Raw genomic sequence first — 20,860 nt, forward strand, 5'->3', positions numbered from 1 at the left:
ATTAGAGCCTACTGTCTCTTTGTCTTTCTGTTCTTTCACAGTGTCTCCCTCTCTGACAGAAAGCTGACACGAGAGTACCGAGCTGCCCCTTCCTTTCTTCTGTCATTCTCAGCATCTTTTTCTTCCTGTTGTCTGAATCTCCCTTTTTTTTATTCTCTGACATCTTCTTTCCTTTTTACATTTCCCCAGTCTTCACACCACGATTTCCTCCAAATGCTAATCCCCATCTAGTCATATTTTTTCTTCTGCTCTCTCCAACAAATTTTGCCTTTTTGTGTAAATGAGAAGCAGCTCTCTCCTGTTTGATGTCGGAGTAGAACTGATGTCAGGTGAAATAAATTCATCTGAACTCCCCTAAATTGCGTGTCGATCTGCAACGTGTATCAGGCGGAAATATCTTCCTTTTCTCTGTCTCTCAGTCTGACTAATGGAAAACAAGCTGATCCTGCATGATTCTGGATCTTTTTTTAAATATATTTCCAAGCTGTACAGCAACACCTCTTTTTTCACATCCGTGTACCTGAATCTGATATGCTGCTCTGGAGGAGCTTAGTCATACTTTCCATTTATTTGCAGAAAGACAACATTAATGCTCAAAAGAAAAAAAAAACACAACGCAGCAGGGCTGTAGGATGTCGAGGTGTGTGTGTGTTTATCCATCCAGTATCTCCAGAGTTCTGTCTATGGAGCAATACATCCTTCCTGTTTCCTGCTTTGTTGGCCAATGATAACCTGATACACCCTGGAGAGAAGCCGTGGGGGCGTCGAGGGCGGGGAGGTGGAGGGAAAAGAGGCAAAAGGACGAGATAGAAAAGGTGTAGAAAGAGATGGGTAGTGAAGGAGCCACCGTATACAGATGAAGCGATCAAATCAGTTTCACTTCCTCCGACTGTGAGCGATGTAACTGCAGAGCCACTATCTCTGTGTCCGATCCGCCGAGGACACAATGCCGTTGGTTTATTCAATTCTTTTTAATTGCTTTCAAGTCTGCCTCGTTTGCATATGCATGCTAAGAGGGCATCTTATTGGAGGAGAAGTGGGAATGGAAAAATGGGTTGAAAAGCACCCGGAGAGAGAAAAGCGGGAGAGGGAGGCAGAGAGTGTTGTATAAAGAAAAGGCTAAAAGGAGGAATGAATGAACAAACAAGTGAATAACAGACGGGATGTGAGTAAGTGCTTCTAGAAAAATCAGTCTCTCCGGTTACCACGGCAACGAGAGGTGCAAGTTGGCTCTGCTCCCTACGTAACCAATTATGTCTGTGTGTGTCCGTGTGTGTGTGTGTGTGTGTGTGTGTGTGTGTATCCACTATCTAGGGCTATTGATATGCAAAAGAGAAAGTGGGTCCATGTGAGCTTCTGCGGAAAAAAAAAAAAAATGTTTGCAGGGCATTTGATTTTAACGTGGTGTGTTTGCATCTGTTATCTGTGTCAAGCTGTCTTCTGTCAGTTTATCAGCAGCTGCAATTTTCTGTCCTCACACACACAAACACACACGCAGCGAACAAAAACCCTACAATGTTTGCACTGTTGTGTTCGTAAGACTATTTACAAAAAAAAAGCTGCACATAAAGGAACAATCAGATGTAGCTCCCCCTAGCGAGAGATGCTACCCATGGCACACCGGCCCCTTTAGTTTAAATAGCAACTTTGGCATTACTCACATGTAGTTAAGGAAATGTATTAAAAAACACACAAGGATGTACTTGACCCTTGAGTCTCGGTGGCGTCTCTGTGACGTCAACTGATTCTTCTAATGACTGTAATTGTTAGGGTTAAAAATTAAAGGGACATTACTTACATTAAAGACTACAGCGAACGGCTAACCGCTTGAGAGGAAGTACCTCCCCATACCACCGGGGAGCTGTAGGCTGTATTCACCCTTTCAAGAAGGGCAGCCCAGTCGGCAGGATAAAATGTTAGCAGTTAACTTCCAAATATGTGTCATAGGCTACGTACCATCTTGAAATCTATACAAAATGCATCAAATTTCTTCCAGATTTCATGTTCATTACCTGACCTTCATACAGGGAGGTGGAGGGGAGGCTGGTGGAGTGACAGTCAACAAGGCTGCCAAGCATCTGTAAGTGAGAAAGCACCTCTTGACATCTCCAGCCGTGTTCTTGGCAACTAAAATAGGTATTTAAAGCCAAAACATGATGTTTCCCTAACCCTAACCACGTGGAGGTTTTTTTGCATTAACCTAACCAGAGCATAAACAGAAGCCCCATTCACACTGCCCTTTCAGCGCGGGAACCATGCGCCGATCCTCCACCTTCCCATCTGTGCGAAAGAGGGGGGGGATAGTTTTGCTCCGGCTCTGATCTGCCTACGGAGGTAGTATCGGAGCCACAGCAGAGGTGAGATGACGTCTGTATGAATGGAAAAGCCAGAGGTGCAGATCAGGGGTGTGTCGGTCTGATGGTGTTCACAGTCTGACAGCAAAACAGATCCATCACTCATCAAATAAACGAGAAATGTCCCACATTTCAACCTACAAAGCAACGTTACAGAACCAAACAACAGTAATGTGATAACTGGTAGTGTCTTTGGCAACTTATATGAGGAATATGTGACGTGATTCAGGGCAAAAAACTTTGTTTCCTTCCACTATTGTGTTGTTGTAGTTACTGTTTCTGGAAACTTGTATAGAGAAAAAATCACTGCCACAGTCAGCCCTCCAGACCGCGACTTCAGTGAACTTTCCCCCAGAAAACAGCATCCCTCCCCACGAGAGAGAGACTCAGACAGGGTCCTGTTTACTGATGGTGATTATGTAATTATGTTATTTAGAGCGAAAAACTGAACTTTGTCACTTTCCAGGATGCATGGTGGGTCAGGATCTCAATCACAACACATTATAACTGCATCTGTGTGATTATAAACTGTCTGTGGATACATGTTTAGATTAACAGGTGGAAACGGGGGGAACACAGGGAGGTCAACGTCACGATGAATGACCATGAATTTTATCCGCCAGGCTGTGGACGTACAACCCATTGTAATGATAAAGCAGCACTTTTGGACGTCACTCTCACTAATTTAGCCTCTTCTAAACAAGAACGTGATAAAATGATCTCATAAAAAGTTGCAAATGGCGCTGCAGAAGGAGGCAGGAACAGGCAGAACTGCACTAAATGGGTGAAATCATTGATGTTACAGCAACAGGCTCAAGAGGCTTCCCCGTTTCTCTTCTCGTGCACCGATTCTGAACAGCCAATCAGAGCGGTTTCTCTCACCGGTGAGCTATGCCGCCGATTCTTAATGGTCAATCCGCCAAACATTTGCAGATAAGAGCCTACAAGTGCCAATAATTGGTCTGTCAGTTGTTGTTTGTACTCATTTATCTCGTGATCTCTGCGAGGCTTTGACCTGGTTACATGAGGGGAAAATATGAGAAAATGTCTGTTTAATAAGGTACTGTACAAATTAAGGTTATTATTATCAATAAAAGGGGAAAAAGGCACATTTTGTCAGATCGGATAGGTGGAAATGATACTGATACTGATGTCGGACTGAACCTGTGTGATACCTTTAATGGCTCCATTTTGAAACCATTCAACCACCTTCAAAAGCACTTCTCCCCATCATACTGTGTAACAGCTCACACTGCTTAACTCTTTATTGAGGACCTTTGATGCTGAATCTCTCTCTCTCACACACACACACACAGTTTTCCGGTCATGTGCGCTGCTGTGACATGCAGCCTATACACACACGTCTTTGTCAGGCCGTTCTTTGTGGACTTGTACCTTTTCAGCGGAGCCATTCTGTCCCTCAGTGGGACCACCAGTGAGTTAGAGGTGCAGCCAAGTCGGACACTGGCACTAATTGGCTACGCTATTAGAGGCGCACAGAGCCACACTTAGACTACAGAAATAAGCTCGTCAGTGTGAGGATGGAGGCCGGGCACGGTGCCTGCGTGAATGCGCAAGACAGAGAGAGACGGAGGGAGAGAGATTTCTAATTGGGGTCTCTGACGATCATGAGAAAACATACGGAGAGCAGTTGAACACCACCTCCCTGCAACACACACACATACACTTTCTGTCCTCTGACCAGAGCAGTTAATTGGGTGGTTGGTTGGTGTTTGTGGTGGTGGTTGGAGGGTGAAGGGGGGGTCTTTTGTGTGATGCACTTCAGCTGCTCTGATTGACAGCAGGGACAGGAAGTGAGGGCGTGGGGCTTAGAGAGGAAAAGAGCTTTTCTCTCTACGCTGCCTTCCTCAGATTAACATTCTCCTCCACCTCTCCAAATTCCTCTCGTCCTCCTCTCGGCTTTTTTTCTTCCTCTCCTGCTTTCACTCTCTGCTTCTCTCTCTCTCACTTTCCTCCTCCTCTGCATCCCTCTGTACATTTATATCCATTTACATTCAGAATCATACAATAATTCTTCTTGAGGACATTTGTGCTGCCTGTTTTTGTTGCCCCCTTCTCGCCTTGTTCACTTCCTCAGAAGCAAAAAGATTAGGTTACCCGGGGCACTTAAGCAGCGGAGGTACATTGCTAAACAAATGCTTATACAACTCTGCCACTGACATGATGTGATTGAGTGTCTACTTATGCTCTATTAGCCCAGAAATAAATCAGCTCGGACCAAGCCCCGGACAGCGCTTGGTGGACTTCACCAGCTAGTGCTGCTGATAACTGGGATGTCACGTGTTTTGTGGGTTAATTGTCAGGTTCTTGTCGTCGTTCTGATTGAAAGAAGACAGTTTTAAACACTATTGAGGGCTCGTGTGAAAAAACCCTGAACATTTTCTAGCCCTCAATGCTGAATGGAGAGCAACTGCGCACCAAAAGGTTGATTGAGGACAAAGCATTACATCATCAGATTTTTCAAAGCCTCTTCTTTCCTGATTTAACTGCTGCGTTCGCCTGGAAACAGAACAATTATCTTTTCATCACCATCGAAAATACATCTGATACATCTTCCTACACAGAGGACCTATTTCCACTTGTGTTTTCCTTGATAGATAGATAGATAGATAGATAGATAGATAGATAGATAGATAGATAGATAGATAGATAGATAGATAGATAGATAGATAGATAGATAGATAGATGACGATGCACAGCAGGAAAAAACTGAAATAATATACAAGTTGCAGATCTCGCTGCACAGATTCGTGGATGTGAAACTTTCTCCCTGTGATACAGAGAGATGAGAAGTCAAACTCAAAGAGCAGGTTCACATTTTGCAGTATTCGTTCCTCCTGTCCACACATACAATAAAACAAATCCCCTTTATAAAGTGAATGTGGAGTTTCAGCTGTTTGAGTTTGTTAAATCCAGTGAATATCTTCCAAGTTACTTTGTTTGCAGTTTCAAGTTTCTCCTTTGTTTCTCACAGTTTCCTGGCCTAACTGGTGAGGAGAATTGGTACCAAAACAACTGTAACTTTTGGAGGAGACCCAGTTAATTTGTTTAACTCTGCTGAAGCTTCATATTAGCTTTAGTTCAACTGTGAAATTAATTTTTGCACAAAATGAGGACTGTGGATTTTCTCCCCAATTATTTACACTGAATGGGCATTCCTTCAGATGAACATTTGCATGAGAGTAATGTGAACCTATTCTTTTAAAGGGCACGATGTAGTTTTCAGAGAAAAAGTTATATTTGCTATGTTAATGAGGTAATAATACAAACTCAGAAATATGTATTGTTTCCATAACTGAATAGACAAGCTGTTCTCAGATGAAAATAAGGTGCCATACTGTTTGAAGCTGGAAAGGTGGCAGGGTCCGCCAAGTATAAACAAAACGGGATGAAATTGTGTTGTCAGTTTGTTTATTCAGTTTAATTAGCCATGAAAACAAAGACAGTTTCTCTTCTGATTAAAACTTCCTGCAGCTTTAAGAAATACATTATTAAGGATTTCACTTTTAGTAAAGGCTCTGATTTGTCCACTACAACACTAAGCCTAACTTAAAGGAGGGGTCATTGTTGTGTACAGTGTACACAACATGAGGGCACAGTTTATTTTATGGGTCGTGCATGACTTAAGGATAAGTTAAAAATTAAAATTTTAGTCATTATCTACTCAACCGATGGAAAGTTGGGTTTTGTAGTCCGCAACACATTTCTGGAGCTTCACAGCGTTCTCCTGAACAGCTGAAGAAGATGGGGACTTGTTTTGACACATAAGGCTCTGAGATCCCAAATTTGATATGGAAAGATGTTATCTACGCCCGGTTTTATTTGCTCTGAAACCTTCACAGTAGCTGCTCAGCTAAAAGTGTAAGTAAGCACACCGTCTGAAGTGGGTTTAAGAGCTTGACTGTTGGTCGAGGGTGAAAATAACAAAACAGTTTGGTATCTGCAGGCTTCTGGAGACTTGCTGCACGCCGGACGACCTACATATTTAGTTCCCATCTACTTCAGTTGTTTAAGAGAATGCTGCAACAATGTTTTACTGTGAAACTCCAGAAAATGGTTTGTGGACTACGAAACTTCACCTGACCTCATTTTTGGACTAATCCTTTTATCATGCATGACCCCTAAGACAAACTTTGCCATCATGTTGCTTACACCGTACACAACCATGATCCCTCTCCCTTAAGTATTTGGAAACTATTATTTTCTTGGTTCAGTTATGCTAACACTTTCCTCACCAGGTTACTGTAGAGAATCAACAATGTCACACAGCCATATGAAGGCGTGTGTGCAGCATTGGAAACATGAGGAGCATGAAGATTGCTTACGCAAATCCAGTTTAACCCAATTATCTTAATTCGACGTCAACTATGAAAATAAGACCCAGTTGTAAGAAAAACATTTTTCCCTCATTACGTGTTTGGTTTTGTTCTGTCAATCACAGCACTCCACCCCTTAATTAAGTTTGGATCCGTCACAGATACTTTACCAAGTTTGAGAGAAAAAGGTCTTCATGAGGACAGACGTTGAGTAAATGTTAAGACTGAGAAGAAAAACAATCCAACCTTGCTGTGGCGGAGCACACACTGTTTTGTTCCAGGAATTATAAATAAAATGCAGCAGACAGTTTACCACATTCACATTTTTATTTCCCATGTTCACTCTTAGCTTCAGTTTTCTGTGTTGCAATAAAATTAAAATGAGTTGCCATCTCAGCTCATTTACCTCCAAACAAACATAAAACATAAGTAGCCCAGCGTAACCTGCTACGGACAAATAAAATACATAAAACAGCACACGCGCAAGGTATCACATATATGTTACACACACACACGCTCCCAGAACAAGGACCTCCCTGGGTTTTTTAAGATGATCATGAGAAACATTTGAGAGAAAGTAGAAAACAAGGGAACGAAAGAGGATAAAGGGAAGGAGAGAAGAGAGAATGACTGGGGGGGAGGTGAAGGAGAGTGAGGCAGGATAATCAAATTTAAAGGAAGAAACACACTGTAAGGGTATTAGCTGAGCTAAATAATGGAATAACTTAAACTCCTGCACACACACACTTACACTCATACACTCAAAAATGCCTCTTTTTGAAACCCAAGAAACAATAATAATAAATTACAAAATAAAAACAACAAAAAAAATAGCCATGCGCTAGCTGTACAAATGTAACAGAAACATCTCTCATCTCCATAAACACGTCAAGAATTATGCAACACGCTACATCTTTATACTCTCAGTACGAAGCACCATCTGTTATGCACGGGTCTCTCCTAAGCAAATCCACAAAGTGTACACACAGGTCGGAGGAAAGGATAAAAAGGAAACTAAATTCCAGTACGATTCTTTAAAACATCACAGCAACGTTACGATCAGCTTTGGGCTGAGCTCTGAGAACTTTAAACTAATGAGGTGACTGAAAGTTGAGGTTTGCAAACTGTGACAGGTGAAGTGATGTTTCTCTCCCAGACAGTTTGTTTCTCTTTGTTTTGCGTGTATAGTGTTTATCCAAAGTGCAAAAGGGTTTTTCTGCTCTCTGCAGCTCATGCGTCTTGTTCGTCACGGCTCTGTCTAATGCTTTAATACTGTCTATTCTTTAAAACAATGAAAACACCAACAGTGCTCGCGGATATTTTACATTCCATCTTCACGTTTTTACTGCTGAGCAAGACACTCAAACTGAACCTGTGTTAGTTAGTTTGTGCCGCGTTGGTTATATCTGCATTTCATGAGCTGTACAAGGTGTGTCTCGATAAAGACGTGAACATTCTACATTTGAGTGATATAAATAGTTTCAGTTTTGGAAAAAGCAAGGCAAACAGCACATGGACGATCGGACCACGTGCACTGCGGCCGAAGAGGGGAGAGGAAGTGAGTTCACAACTCAAGTGTAGGAACATCTGAGTGGCTTTTTTTTCTACATGAGACACTCGGGATGATGATCATCCCTGTATCACATTTAGACACCTTGGCTTGTTGGGGAAAAAAAAGGACGGGCAAGCAAGGAAAGACGCAAGGACGGCCTAAACAACCAAAGAGTTGAAAGTTAAAGTGCAGGGTGAGACTACAGAAAGGAAAGAAACGGGAAATAAGAAGGCAGTTTGGTTGGATCTCTAAGCTGGTCAGTGGGGGAGATCCAGTTTCCCTCAGTCACCAGGAGTGTTTTGATCAGAAACACAGGGTCACAGGTGAGAGAGGTTTCAAAAACAGTACCGAGAGAAGGCTCTATTACACTACTGCAGCCGTGTCAGGTATCGTCAGTGTGAGATCGGCTGTGAAGAATGAGCGTGTGGTCGAGGGTTCAAGTTAAGGATCGGCGGTGCCTGCTGTTTGCTGCTCTGGCTAGCTATATGTGAATCTCAGAGGCTACATGGTGTCTGAGGTCAGGGGTTACAGTTCATGAAGGTTATAGTATGACGGTGAAAGGTGATAACATTCATTGAAATCCATCCTGTCGGAAGTGAGAGGCAGGTGGAGTATGCACCCGCAGGAGCAACACAGCTGGGAAAAAGAGCACCCGAGTGGTGTCAGCACAGCCTACGTATGATAATTGTCTATATATAAGGGTCAAGTGTAAGTTTATTTTGGGTGGGTTCTGACTATTCACCAGTGAAATCTTTCATTTTAGCTATTAATCCAAACACTGGCTGCTTTAATGCTCAGATTGCCAGGTATAGAGGAGATAAACACCTCAGCGTTATTCCCTGTGATTTGTCTCGGAGTCCGACAGCTGATCGGGATTCTCGAGGATTTCGCAGACGTGCTCGATTTCAGCCTCGGCGTCCTCGTCGTTGCTTTCTGCGCTGTAGTCTATCGCCTCCAGAAAGGACGGCTCATCCTCCTCCAGCACGTAGGTGGTGGTGCTACTGCTGGATAACAAAGCAGACATTTTTATGCATGTTAATAAAGTGAATATAGCTCTTAATACGCCAAGAATATCATGTACATACATTATCACATCGTAAGCCACAAGTTCCATTTGAAGGCAGCGTACATCATGTCAGCTTTTCAGGTACATTGATGCTGGTGGGTATTTTAAAATTACAAAATGTATTTCTGCATGATTTATTACCAGAAACAATTCAATAAATGACAAACATCTGTACGGCCCTTCTTAAAAACAAACACACATCCTCACTCAGATATATTGTGAGTAACGTCATGTCGCTCTCCTTCACTCTGAGCTGAACTCAGTCACTAAGAGCTCTCTGATTTCACAGAGTAAAACACCCAAGAAAATGCATTTGAAATGGGTTTCATGGTCCTTGAAAATGCACTCTTGAGAAGCCCATTTCTTCAAAGTACAGAAAACAGAAAACAAACAGCATGAGGCATCTGCACAAAATGTAGGATTGATAATATGCCTGGTTGTTTGGATAAATATTTGCTTTATGAGATGTTAATTTAGAAAAAACTGAACATAAAGCCTGGGATCTGATATAACACTCACAAATGTCTGATGAAATAATTTGAGTTTGGACGCAGTAATAGGAGGGTTGCAACGGATGATTATTTTCATTATTGATGGATGTATCAATTATTCAAGATTCATTAGTAAATTGTTTGCTTAATAAAAGGCGACAAATGTCAGAAATTCCCAAGAGAGATCATCTGACTACTTGATTCAGCTCTAAATAATAGCAATAAAAAAATACCTTAAAATAAATCTTAGTTTACACAACTTTCCAAACAGTGGACGCTGAATCTACAACGATATTTGACACATTAAAATACATTTTACAACAGAACAGAAGCTGCAAACTGTGCTTGTGTGCTCAGACTGGTGAAGCTAGTTTTTTTCCCTGTGGGTCTTAATGGTTAAATGGTTGCTGGTTCTTTGAGGTTTTAGTGGCTTTAGTGGGTTTTTAATGGTGTTAATGGTCTGAAATGTGATCCCAAGGAGACAGTCGATCAGGGGGGCTCAGACAATGATCTCCCACCAAGCTCGCCAGTGTGTGAGTGCAGGAGGGAGAGACAGAGGCAGAAACTGTGCGTCAGTATTTGTACAGTAAATGTGTAAACTGTGTGCGTGTGTGTGTGTGTGTAATGATGTGGACGGACAGAATATTGTCCAAACAGATAATGAGAGTTGTGAGTCAGCCATTACAGGCCATTACAGAAAACCAAACCCAATCCCAACCCTCTTTTCTTTGGGTTTCTATATCCACCATCTCTATACACACTCCATCCTAATATACAGATCTGTGTGTGTACATTAAAAGGTTAAGTCTCCATATCTACACAACCATAAGTCTCTTTCTGTCTTTCTTTACACTCGCACAGAAACACGCCCATGCCAGTATCCACCCATTTACTCACTCCGAGACACCCACTTATTTGCAGACGCCTCCCAACGGCCAGAATATCATTGTTATGATGACCTATTAAATGGTAAGTGGTACCACACCGGGCCCCTATGCATAAAGCCATAAATCCGGGATGGAGAGCAACCAATCCCAAAGGAGACTCACGCAAACACACAAGCACCAGAACACTTTTGGAGTCCCTTAATGATCAGACACATAAATGATGAATGAATATATCAATATGAGAGTAGAGTAGCTTGGTAGGAGAGAGAGAAAGAGACCGGGAGAGAGAGAGATGTGAGCATTGAGTGGTTTTAAAGCCACAGTTTCAAATCAACTGCTTTAACAAATCTGTGGCGCAGACAACGCTGAAGATTAAAAAAAATAAATTAAGATAACCTTGGTGGTCACATCTCAGCTTTGGCCAAGTTTAATAATTCATTTGCGGCGTTGAACTGAAGTAAAATCTAATCTGCGTGGACTTCATATTTCCGAACAGGGAATTTAAATTGAGTTGATTAGATATACAGTCTGTTTTTAGATTTTAATTATGACCTCAGAGCTCAAAAGTAATTTTCCCTCAGTTATCTTTTATCCTCTGTTTTGGGTCATCTTTAAAAGTTTAAACTTGTTACCATAAAAGTCATATCATTTTGATGGTACAGTGTCTGTTATAGGGTGAATGATGTCTCAGCCACCCATCACTTGTTCCTGCCCTATGTAACTTCAGTGGGAGGGTAGGATCAAAGCGTTACATACATGTTTACCTCAACATACAACTTCTCAAAAGACAACATTGTGATGACGTAATGAGTTTTGTTTGTAGTTAGCAATGTTGTTACGGACCTGGGATTTGTATTAACGACAGCGGTGTTGCACTCAGACACTGTAGGGGGCGCCAAATCACACAACATGCCAATTTCTACATAATGTTGCTTCAACATTGGTTTGAGTTTTCCTTTTTAGCAAGCAAAATGTGTGGCAAAGGGGCAGTTATGACTTTTAGATTCGTTCATTTATCGGGTTTATTGGGTTTTAATAAAGTAAAATAAATTAAATAGACATGTTTGAAGTCGGGCTGATGAACGATTCATGTCAGTGCTATTTTATCAATTAATTGCTTAATTGTTGAGTCTATAAAATGTAAAAAAAATATTTCCTAATCTTATCCAAAACATAGTCTAAAGCCCAAATATATTCCATTACAGTTACAGTCATATAAAACACAGCAAATCCTTACATTTGAGAAGCTGCAAACAGAGCATATCTGGTGTTTTTCCAACTTAATTTGTTTTCTGATGAATGATTAATAGACTTATCTTTAAAGCAACAATTTAAAAGGGAAAAGACTGTTTGATTTTGTAATTATTTTTACACACACACACACACACACACACACACACACACACACACACACACACAGAGACACACACACACACAGAGGAAATAAAACAATTGTAACTTTGGGTTTGTCTCGTCTAGACTCATCTATTCAGTGTGAGGAGAGAAAGACAGACACCAGGGCATTAAGTTGTGAACTCCAAGATAATAATCAAGATGAACACTCTGATGAATCACTGCTGGTACTCTTGTACAAAGCAGACACGGAGGATGAAGACGTTTTAGGTGAAGATACATTGTTCTGGTTTAATTATTAAGATTAGTGTCTAACAGTTGAACATATTCCATCCCTTGAATGCACTGGACCTTTAAGTAGATGAAGACGTGTTCTGACACAGATCACTTTAATTTACTTCTTTTGCCCACTCTGTGCTAATATATTACAGCTACAGGCGACTAGTTTGCATGTTCCATGTGCATTTAGTCCACACGGTACCATCGACTGCTCACTGTGGACCTGAAAAACCTCACTGCGTAGGTGTAAAGGGTTTTTATCAAAAAAAAAAAAATCTTGTCTTTTTTTTTCATGCTCTCTTAGAGAAATAATGACACTGCTGACAATTATTCATACCCATTCCTCTCTCACTCCAGAGTTTTCATTATATTCATCACACATTGATAGAATTTCAATGATGCTCACAGCAGCCCTGTATAAATGCGGGCCTTCATTTGTTTCTTGAGTAGTGCTTCAGAGGAGATCCGGAGTGACAGTCACACCGTTGAGTATCAGTGCCAAGGGAGTACGTGCCTGGCAGTGAGGAGGGTGATTTTGTGCAATAAAAAAAACATGTTACCGTTTTCCAGGTAGAATTTGTGGCGATAGAGAAAACTTTTAAGACCTTAGATATCTTGGGGAGGTTGCATGAGGATAATAACAGTAGTCTGCCTTTTTGTTTCTCTGAGATCACAGACTTAAATCCTCACTTGTGTATGGTTTGTTTGTGCAGAGTTACCGCAGGTTTTAACGAGGTAAATTTAAGAATTAATTTGGAATTAATTTACAGGCCTAATTTATGTCTGAACTGGCAAAAAAAGTCTGAAGGATATGAAGTAAAATGCCAGAATTACTTGCAAACTAAATTAATTTATTTACATTTAACATGAACATTCAACTGAACATTACTACACATAATTGTGTGTATGCAAGAGTAATGTGTGTGTTTATACACAAGTAGTAAACCTATAACTTAGAGCAGTCGCTTTGAAGTGACGCCCACCCAGCAGTATTAGGACACACTTGTTGTGTGTGCCCTAATAAATTCTGACCGGATGCAGAGCCTGCATTAGTTTTTGGATCCATGTAGGTTTTGTTTTGTAGTTTTGTTACAGCATGATCAATACACATTTTCCCTAAAACACGGCAAATCGCACAAAATAAACATTTCTACATAATGTTGCTTTAAGAAAAGAAAAATTTGGATCATTGGATTTTCAATGTTTTAAGGACACCTGGAAACCCTGTTGTGAGCTTTAAAACACTGCACTCCAACTCCATTTGGGTGCATACATGCATGAACTGTGTGTTGTTGCTTCCATGTGACTTTGCAGGATTCTCCACTTTACTAACCTGACTACTTTCGTGTGTGGCCCGATGATATCGTTTTCCAAATCCAGCAGGTGTTGGTGGTTGCGGAGCCCCGTCAGCCTCTTCAGCCTCAGCAGGGCCACGCAGAACTGAGCTCCCATCTCCTCCAGCTCTCTGGTGCCGATCTGAAGACCCTGAAGAGAACATGTACATGCACATCAAAGAGAATATTGAAAAGACTAACATGTTCACCAATCGCACAAACCTGCAGGTACAGTATGTGCACACTACTAACATGCAGCTGAATTCAAAAAAATCATTTCAAAAGGTCAAACAGAAATCGACTTTCAAATTGCCGCTGAGGTTTTTTATAGCTCCTCTGGAGCCTGGGGATGGAACCGTTGTCCGTCTTCAAACGCCCCAATTCTCAATGCTGGAAAGCACTCGCTGAGGAAACGTTTCATGCAGACACATGATAATATATTTCATTTGCAGGAAGCACACATTCAAAAGCATAGCACTAACACCTGCAACCCTAACAGAGTCTTCACAGTGATGTACAGTCATACAAGTAAATGAATACTCACACAGACACACACACACACATACTCACACACACAGCTTACCCCCGTACTCAACCCTCAAAACTTTCATGTTCCTTTTTCCCCAGAGCAGAGCTAGGAACATCTAAACTTGGCCAGGCCACAGAGATATGCAGCCCAAATACAGGACACATTAGTTCCTGCACATCTGGACAAACACTTCCACACAAACCAGTGGGGGTGCTAATCAGTGCCAAATGGCATCCCTAGACTGCTTCTGGATATGCAAGATGTTGACATTGGCAGAATTCAGTAGGAAGGAAATCAGCTGGGGTGGAAAGCCGGAGAGTGAGAAGAAGGGGAGGTAAAAGGGTCAAAAGAAAGGCTTAGAGAAAACAGAGGTGAAACGAAGAGGAAGAGGAAAAAAGGACTGCAGCTCCACCTGGTGGACATTTGGAGACCTATAAGGGCACCTCCCTCACTTGGACACAATTAAACACCTGTACAATGTGATAAAACTGGACACATTTACAAAGACATTAATTCTCTTTTTGTGAAGATTTCACCAGAGAGGAAAATAGCTCTTGATAATTTCCTTAATTTTACATACAGCGTCTCTTTAATTAACATATATGTTAATCATAAAAACGTCTGGGAACACTTGGTAGCCGATCACAACCCTCAACATCTCCATTCTTTAATGAATGTCATTTCGCATCTCTCTCTGTTCTCATTTCTCTACTGTCTCGATGGTAAAAGGCACAAAATGTAAAAAAAACAAAAAACAATTAGAAGCTGCATAAAGGGAACATTTAGCCACAGGTTAATGACACTGGCAGGTCTTTGTCTTTGTCTATACTCTATAAAAAAATAAACTCTTACTTTATATTTGCCCTGGTCACAGCCACAGAGCGTGCTCTCCATGGTGTAGCTGCGTTGTACTCCTATCTCTCTCCATACAACAACGCGGGCGGTCGATTCTTTGGAGCGTTCCACAACAAAACTGCAGCTCCCCATGCTGAAGGCCGGGGCGATCTGAGACAGGATCTTAGGGAGAGTCTGAAAACACAGGAAAATGTTTGAGATACTGGAGTATCTGTGTAGGTGTGTGTGTATGTTAGTGCATCTGGAGGCAGACGATAAAATACATTTTATAGTAGCGACAAATAACTGTGTCCAACAAAAGTGGGCTTATGTACAGAGCAGATGCTTGTATTGACTGCTGTAAATTTGAAATGTTTGCTGTGAGCTTGAAGCCTGAAGCTACATGTCCACTAGGAAACTCTGCATCGAACTGGAGTCTTTATTAGCATTCTGCTCAGTCAGAAATATTTTCTGCATTCCCACATGTAGAGAGAAACGGCAACCTGATCTTGACCTGAACAGCTTGGCTGGTGTGTGGAAAGAAAAATTCCTCCCCTGCTGCAGAGTAAAATTCAAGGTGAATTCATAACATTTGAGCATGTCTGTTGAATAAGAGCTTGTGCAGAAACACATTAATGCCAATAGATTAGGGAACAGTTCATGTAGAGATTCAGGAATTAAACTACACAGAATAAGGAAATCCACAGTAATGGCACACAAACAGGAAGCAAGAAGCAAAGAGACCTATTATGTCTTTTAATTTTATTTCTTTCCTTCAGTGTTTTATATATACGTTCATGTGTAGGTAAAAGATCTTGAAAGTTAGAAATGTCAAAGTCTGCACCAACAGAAGCTCCTCTCTCCCATAGAAAACACTGCTCCTGAAACGTCTCGTCAGTAGTGCCTCCTTTAATCCCGTGATTTTGTGACATCACACTACGTGACCATGTCACATATTTGCATGATTTATGTCTAGTAGCTGGTTTGGTACATAACAGTTGATTTAGCACAACTGCTCTGTTGTTGTTAGCGATGCTGGGTCGGGCATATGTGAGCTGACTAATCAGAGGAGACTGGGTATTCTGGAGGCGGGCCTTAAAGAGACAGGAGCCAAAACAGAGTGTTTCAGACAGAGGGGGAACACAGTGCTGCAGCATTGGACAGTATGAGAAAACTGGTGCGTTTTTTGAACATAAAGCATGTAAACCTATTCTAGGAGTAACCCAGAAAAAAATCATGAACCTGAAAATGAGCATAATGTGTCCCCTTTAAGATATGGAATAAAATACTTAGGAATAGGGAGAAAGTAAGCAGTTACTGTCAGTTTTATAGTGCAAATATTTTAGCAAGGTGATGTAAAATGGTGCCACAATCTCTTCTTAAGTGAGGGACACAGGAAATGGATTTCTATGCATACACTGCAGACATACTGATGAAAATATTAGCTGCATCTCTTTTCTGAGGCAATATGAATATAACTTAAAAAAAAAGGTGAATAAAGTTCAATACAATTATTATTGCTTGATGTGAGAACAGTAGTCTGAAAGAAAAAGCAAGGCTGAGAGAGAGGTAAGTAGGAGTGCTTGCTCCTTTATTTTGTTTTTTAATGTGTTACAGGCAAAGCACATTTGTGTGTGTGTGTACGTGTGTGTTTGTATTCACCCTGTATCCAAGGTCCTCCTGTAAGTCACTGGATGTAGCAGTGATATTGGACTGCCAGACTGTCTCTTTCACGCTGCAGCCGTACATGAACACATTTTTCTTTCTGGAATGACCGTGGTAGTCGCAAAACACCTGAGTAGATGCACATGCACGCACGCACACGGGAAATAGAGGGAGGAAAGTATTAAGAATGTGATGCTCATTGCAATGCATTTTTCATGAAGCCAGTGAACCAACATTGACTTCATTTCTTCCAACAAACTTGTTTACTTAAGTGTCTGTGTAAAAATAACCAACACAAAAATACAACATTTTCAAAGGTCTGTTTTCAGAGGAAGGACTGCAGCCTCACCTTACTTTGGGTCGTAAAGCCATCACCCTTTGTACAGTAAAGAAAATCTCCCATAAAGCAATATCCCTTTATATCTAACTTGCTGACACACAGTGTAGCACAGAGGCCAGTAAAGGCTGTTGTTTATGGCAACTGCATTTATGTGTCAAAACTTATGTGGTGATTTATTGATTTGAAATTTAGTGGACATGCAGCCAAACAGAGTGTGCAGCTGAGCAAAGATAAATGACACCACCATCAATAAGATGTTAGGGGAACTTCTTTCTTCTTCCCAAATGAAAGATGATGCCCCCAATTAAATTAAGTCCAGTTAGTTAGAGGTCATACCAGTGGTGTTCTTTGCATGTGTACAAGGTACTGCAGCAGGCTCTTAGTGTGGTAGATGGTGGGGTGGAGCTCAGGATTGGGGTTCTGCCACTGGCGATTCAAATCCTCTCCACTCAGAGAACAACGATGACTACAGCAGAAAGGAGACGGCAGACGAGAGGAGAGGAAGGATAAAGAGTGGAGGAGAAAAGAGCAACAGCTGAAGAATCCTTGAAGACAAGATTTTGTGTGCGTTATTAAAATAAAGCTGTGACCAACATGCAGGCCCAGGTTTAGCAGAGGTATGCATCTTCATACTTGAAAGCGTGACTTTGCGTTAATTGCTTTTCTCTCGACTTTTTTTTACTCACTTTCCATTTATAACTCCATCAGGGTTGAGCATGGGGACTATCTTGAAGATGAAGCCCTCTCTCAGGCTGACTGCAAGCGGGCTGGTGCCCATCAGGAACTCCAGTGTGCCCTTCATTACCCAGCTGGCATTGGTCTCTCCAGGGTGCACTCTGGCCGACAGGAAGATCAATGGACGATTCCCTGAGGAGGCAGAGAGGGAGGGAGAAGGCAGCACAAACACAAACAGAAGAAGATGGAATGTGGATAAAAAAGAAAAGATTCTTCAATTTAAAGTTTTTCACAGCTGAGGAACAGCATCAGTAAACTACACTGGACAGAAAAGCTATTTGAGAATCACTGGCATGGCCTGATACCCTGGGGCTGTTCGTGTAGTAATATTCACTCTAATGTTCTTGTGAGTGAGAAGGGAACATTTCTGTCAGTTATTAGAGAATTTCTGAGTGGACATTTTGCAGAACTATTAAAGCATGAGGGAGCACAAATCTTTGACAAAGGCCTGGAGAAGTTTTACCAAAAAAAGACATTACTTGTGACAAAATTATCTATTATCAAAAGGTCCACGAACTAACTCACTAATGTGAAAGCGCTCCACTTGCTGAAGAAGTCAGTGAGATGAGGTGTAAAAATTCAGACAGGCTCGTCCAGGGGTTGCCAACACAGTGCATGTGACTCTTCTGCAGGGCACCTTAAACCTAAACTGTCACCTAATAGAATACCTGTAACCTATTAAATGTGTACTTTGTACTTTTAACTACGTATATTTGATGACCCATTTTAGCATGTTATACTTTTATTTTTTAAAATCTGTCTGTGAGAAAAACACCACAGATCAATTAACGAGCAATCTGCCCTCACACTTCCCCTCCCAGCTACTGTCAATCAAACATGCTCTGCAGAGAGACGCTCTCTGGTATTACATCCCTCCCGTAAATACACTGATTGTGACGTTACCTCTCCTACTTAATGTAGGTCTACTAATGCTTTTGTTTTGTACAAACTTTGTAAAGTCACCTGGTTCTTGCGATGTAGTTTGCTGTACGTTGGTTTTGATCACCTACATATTTAACAAGCTGCCTCCAAATGGCGCTCACCTGCTGTTGTGATGGAATCGCAGATGAAAAAATCCTAAATGCAAGGTGTGTTTTTGGGCGTCTGATGAAGAAATAAGATAATGTTGTTGATAAAACAAGTTTCCACTTAATATTACTCTACCTCTTTAAAGTAGCTCTCAGTCTAAAAAAAGTTGGTGACCCCTTGGTGAGTCACTGGGACTATTTTGTTGCACAGACTGTTCTCAAAGTCAAGAATAGACTTCGACCATCAAAATGACTCACCAGCCATTACATTTTTAGATATCGTGGCCAATTATCAATGGCTTCAGGCTGCCAGCTGTTGTCAGGACATCTAACAAAATTACACTGACATTTTCAGGAAAACTGAAAGATTTCTGGGGCAGTTTTTGGAAATTCTTTATCATCCAATACCGATTTAACTTTATTTCACCAGACTAATGCAATCAGTCTCAGTGCTGAATACGGGAACCCTGGGTTCAAGCAATAAAACAATAAATATGTACTATGCAGAAGTAACAACCCGCACAAGCTGTCAATCAAGTGTTCAGATACATAGATTTGAGTTTAAAAGCCAGTTAACCCATCCCAGATAGTGGCACCATGACTGGTGAAGCTACAAAGGTTTTCAAGTTTACCAGGACGTAAGAAAATCCTCATGATCAGGAGTAAATAAAAAGACACATGCACATAAACCTACAATGATTTACTTACTGAACTGGCAGATATGATCATTGGAGTTGGACTCAGGCATGGCAGTGATGGTAAGAAGTGGGCAGCCATTTCCTCCCAGGGTTTCACACAGGTTGTCCTGTCTCAGGTAGATCTGAGGTGTCCTCAAAGCCTCCAGTTTGGCCAGGTGCATCTAAGGACACAATGATAGAACAACAAATTACAGTTTTTACAATTCACTAACTAACATTATTATCCACAACTTCCATTAAAGCCTCCACGCCTCTTGTGTTCTCAACATTTTATTGTTGTATTGTTGCACTGACAGTTTTTTGACTTGCGGGCTTCTCTTTTGTTTCTTGTGTTATGAGCAATTCTGCATAGTCACTCTCGATAAAGGCAGACAAAATCTAATTATAACAACATAATTATTGAAATAAATAATGTACAGTGGTTTGAAAGCACAGTAGTTATCTGAGGTCATAAATGAAGGACATATAAATGATAAAAAAATTGAGAACAAAACAGTGGAAGGTGCATCTGGGGTCACACTGGGCGTTTGGGAGATTAAGTAACAAGAGAACAGATTAAAAAATACGGTGTGAGCACAGAAAACGCACTACCAAAGCCTTCTTTTTTATATTACAGTACACTGTGGTATTGCAATACTACCTTAAGAGTGGAGAATGTGTAAGGGTAGTGATAGGCAAAGTAGCAGACATCATCCTTATGGCTGAAGGTTGTGCTGAAGGTCATTGAATAATAAGATTTTCCTTTCTGACCACCAGCTGCGATGGAACTCCTCGCGAAATGATTCCTATGGAGAAGAAGGAACATTTCATCAGTAAGTGTTGCACAATATAGCAATGGACACTTTATTAGGTTCACCTGTATAATCTATTGCAAGTCAATTCAACAGCTCTGCCATAAAATGTAACTTATTTATGTGTTTAGTTTGCAGAACATTGTCAGACATGTGTTCACTTCATTTTATGGTTATTACTGAGGTCATTGAATGGCCACTTAATATATGCAACATCCGATACAGTATGTACTACTTCCTAAATTTGTAGTACAATTTGTGGAGAAAGTGTGCTATGTAGCATGTGCAGTATGGCAGCACTGGTACGCTGTGTGAAAACTATGATCTATAACTGTGACACTTGTTGAAATGGTAGTTTTCTGGCCTTTCCCCATATATCCTAAGATCCTTTGCATTCTGAGTGTACCTACTTGTAGTAACAGATGTCTGCTCCTGTCCTGACCCAGCGAGGTCTGCCACTGATCGCCTCCTGCACAGAGTACATCAGTGCCTGCATGCCTACACACACACACGCACATGGATTAGTTAGTATGTCAGATGGGGCTTTTTATCTGACACATGACCTCAGACAGAGGTCAAAAGTAAAT

At 41.2% G+C, this 20,860-nt stretch overlaps 1 protein-coding gene across 1 annotated transcript in view; it reads right to left on the minus strand.

The window, feature by feature from the left end:
- Positions 1-6,999: 6,999 nt before the first annotated feature.
- The window catches only part of agtpbp1 (ATP/GTP binding carboxypeptidase 1), a 30,825-nt gene continuing 16,964 nt past the window's right edge, over positions 7,000-20,860 (minus strand). The window contains exons 18-26 of the mRNA XM_073465829.1: positions 20,684-20,771; positions 20,123-20,267; positions 19,493-19,643; positions 17,708-17,888; positions 17,358-17,487; positions 16,679-16,810; positions 15,035-15,211; positions 13,653-13,804; positions 7,000-9,247 (exon numbers count right to left, since the gene is read on the minus strand). Of these exons, the coding sequence (XP_073321930.1) occupies positions 9,076-9,247; positions 13,653-13,804; positions 15,035-15,211; positions 16,679-16,810; positions 17,358-17,487; positions 17,708-17,888; positions 19,493-19,643; positions 20,123-20,267; positions 20,684-20,771 (1,328 nt within the window). The 3' untranslated portion in view covers positions 7,000-9,075. The remainder of the gene's footprint in view (positions 9,248-13,652; positions 13,805-15,034; positions 15,212-16,678; positions 16,811-17,357; positions 17,488-17,707; positions 17,889-19,492; positions 19,644-20,122; positions 20,268-20,683; positions 20,772-20,860) is intronic.

The sequence above is a fragment of the Pagrus major genome, chromosome 5 (genome assembly GCF_040436345.1).
Source record: "Pagrus major chromosome 5, Pma_NU_1.0".
NCBI classification, from domain to species: domain Eukaryota; kingdom Metazoa; phylum Chordata; class Actinopteri; order Spariformes; family Sparidae; genus Pagrus; species Pagrus major.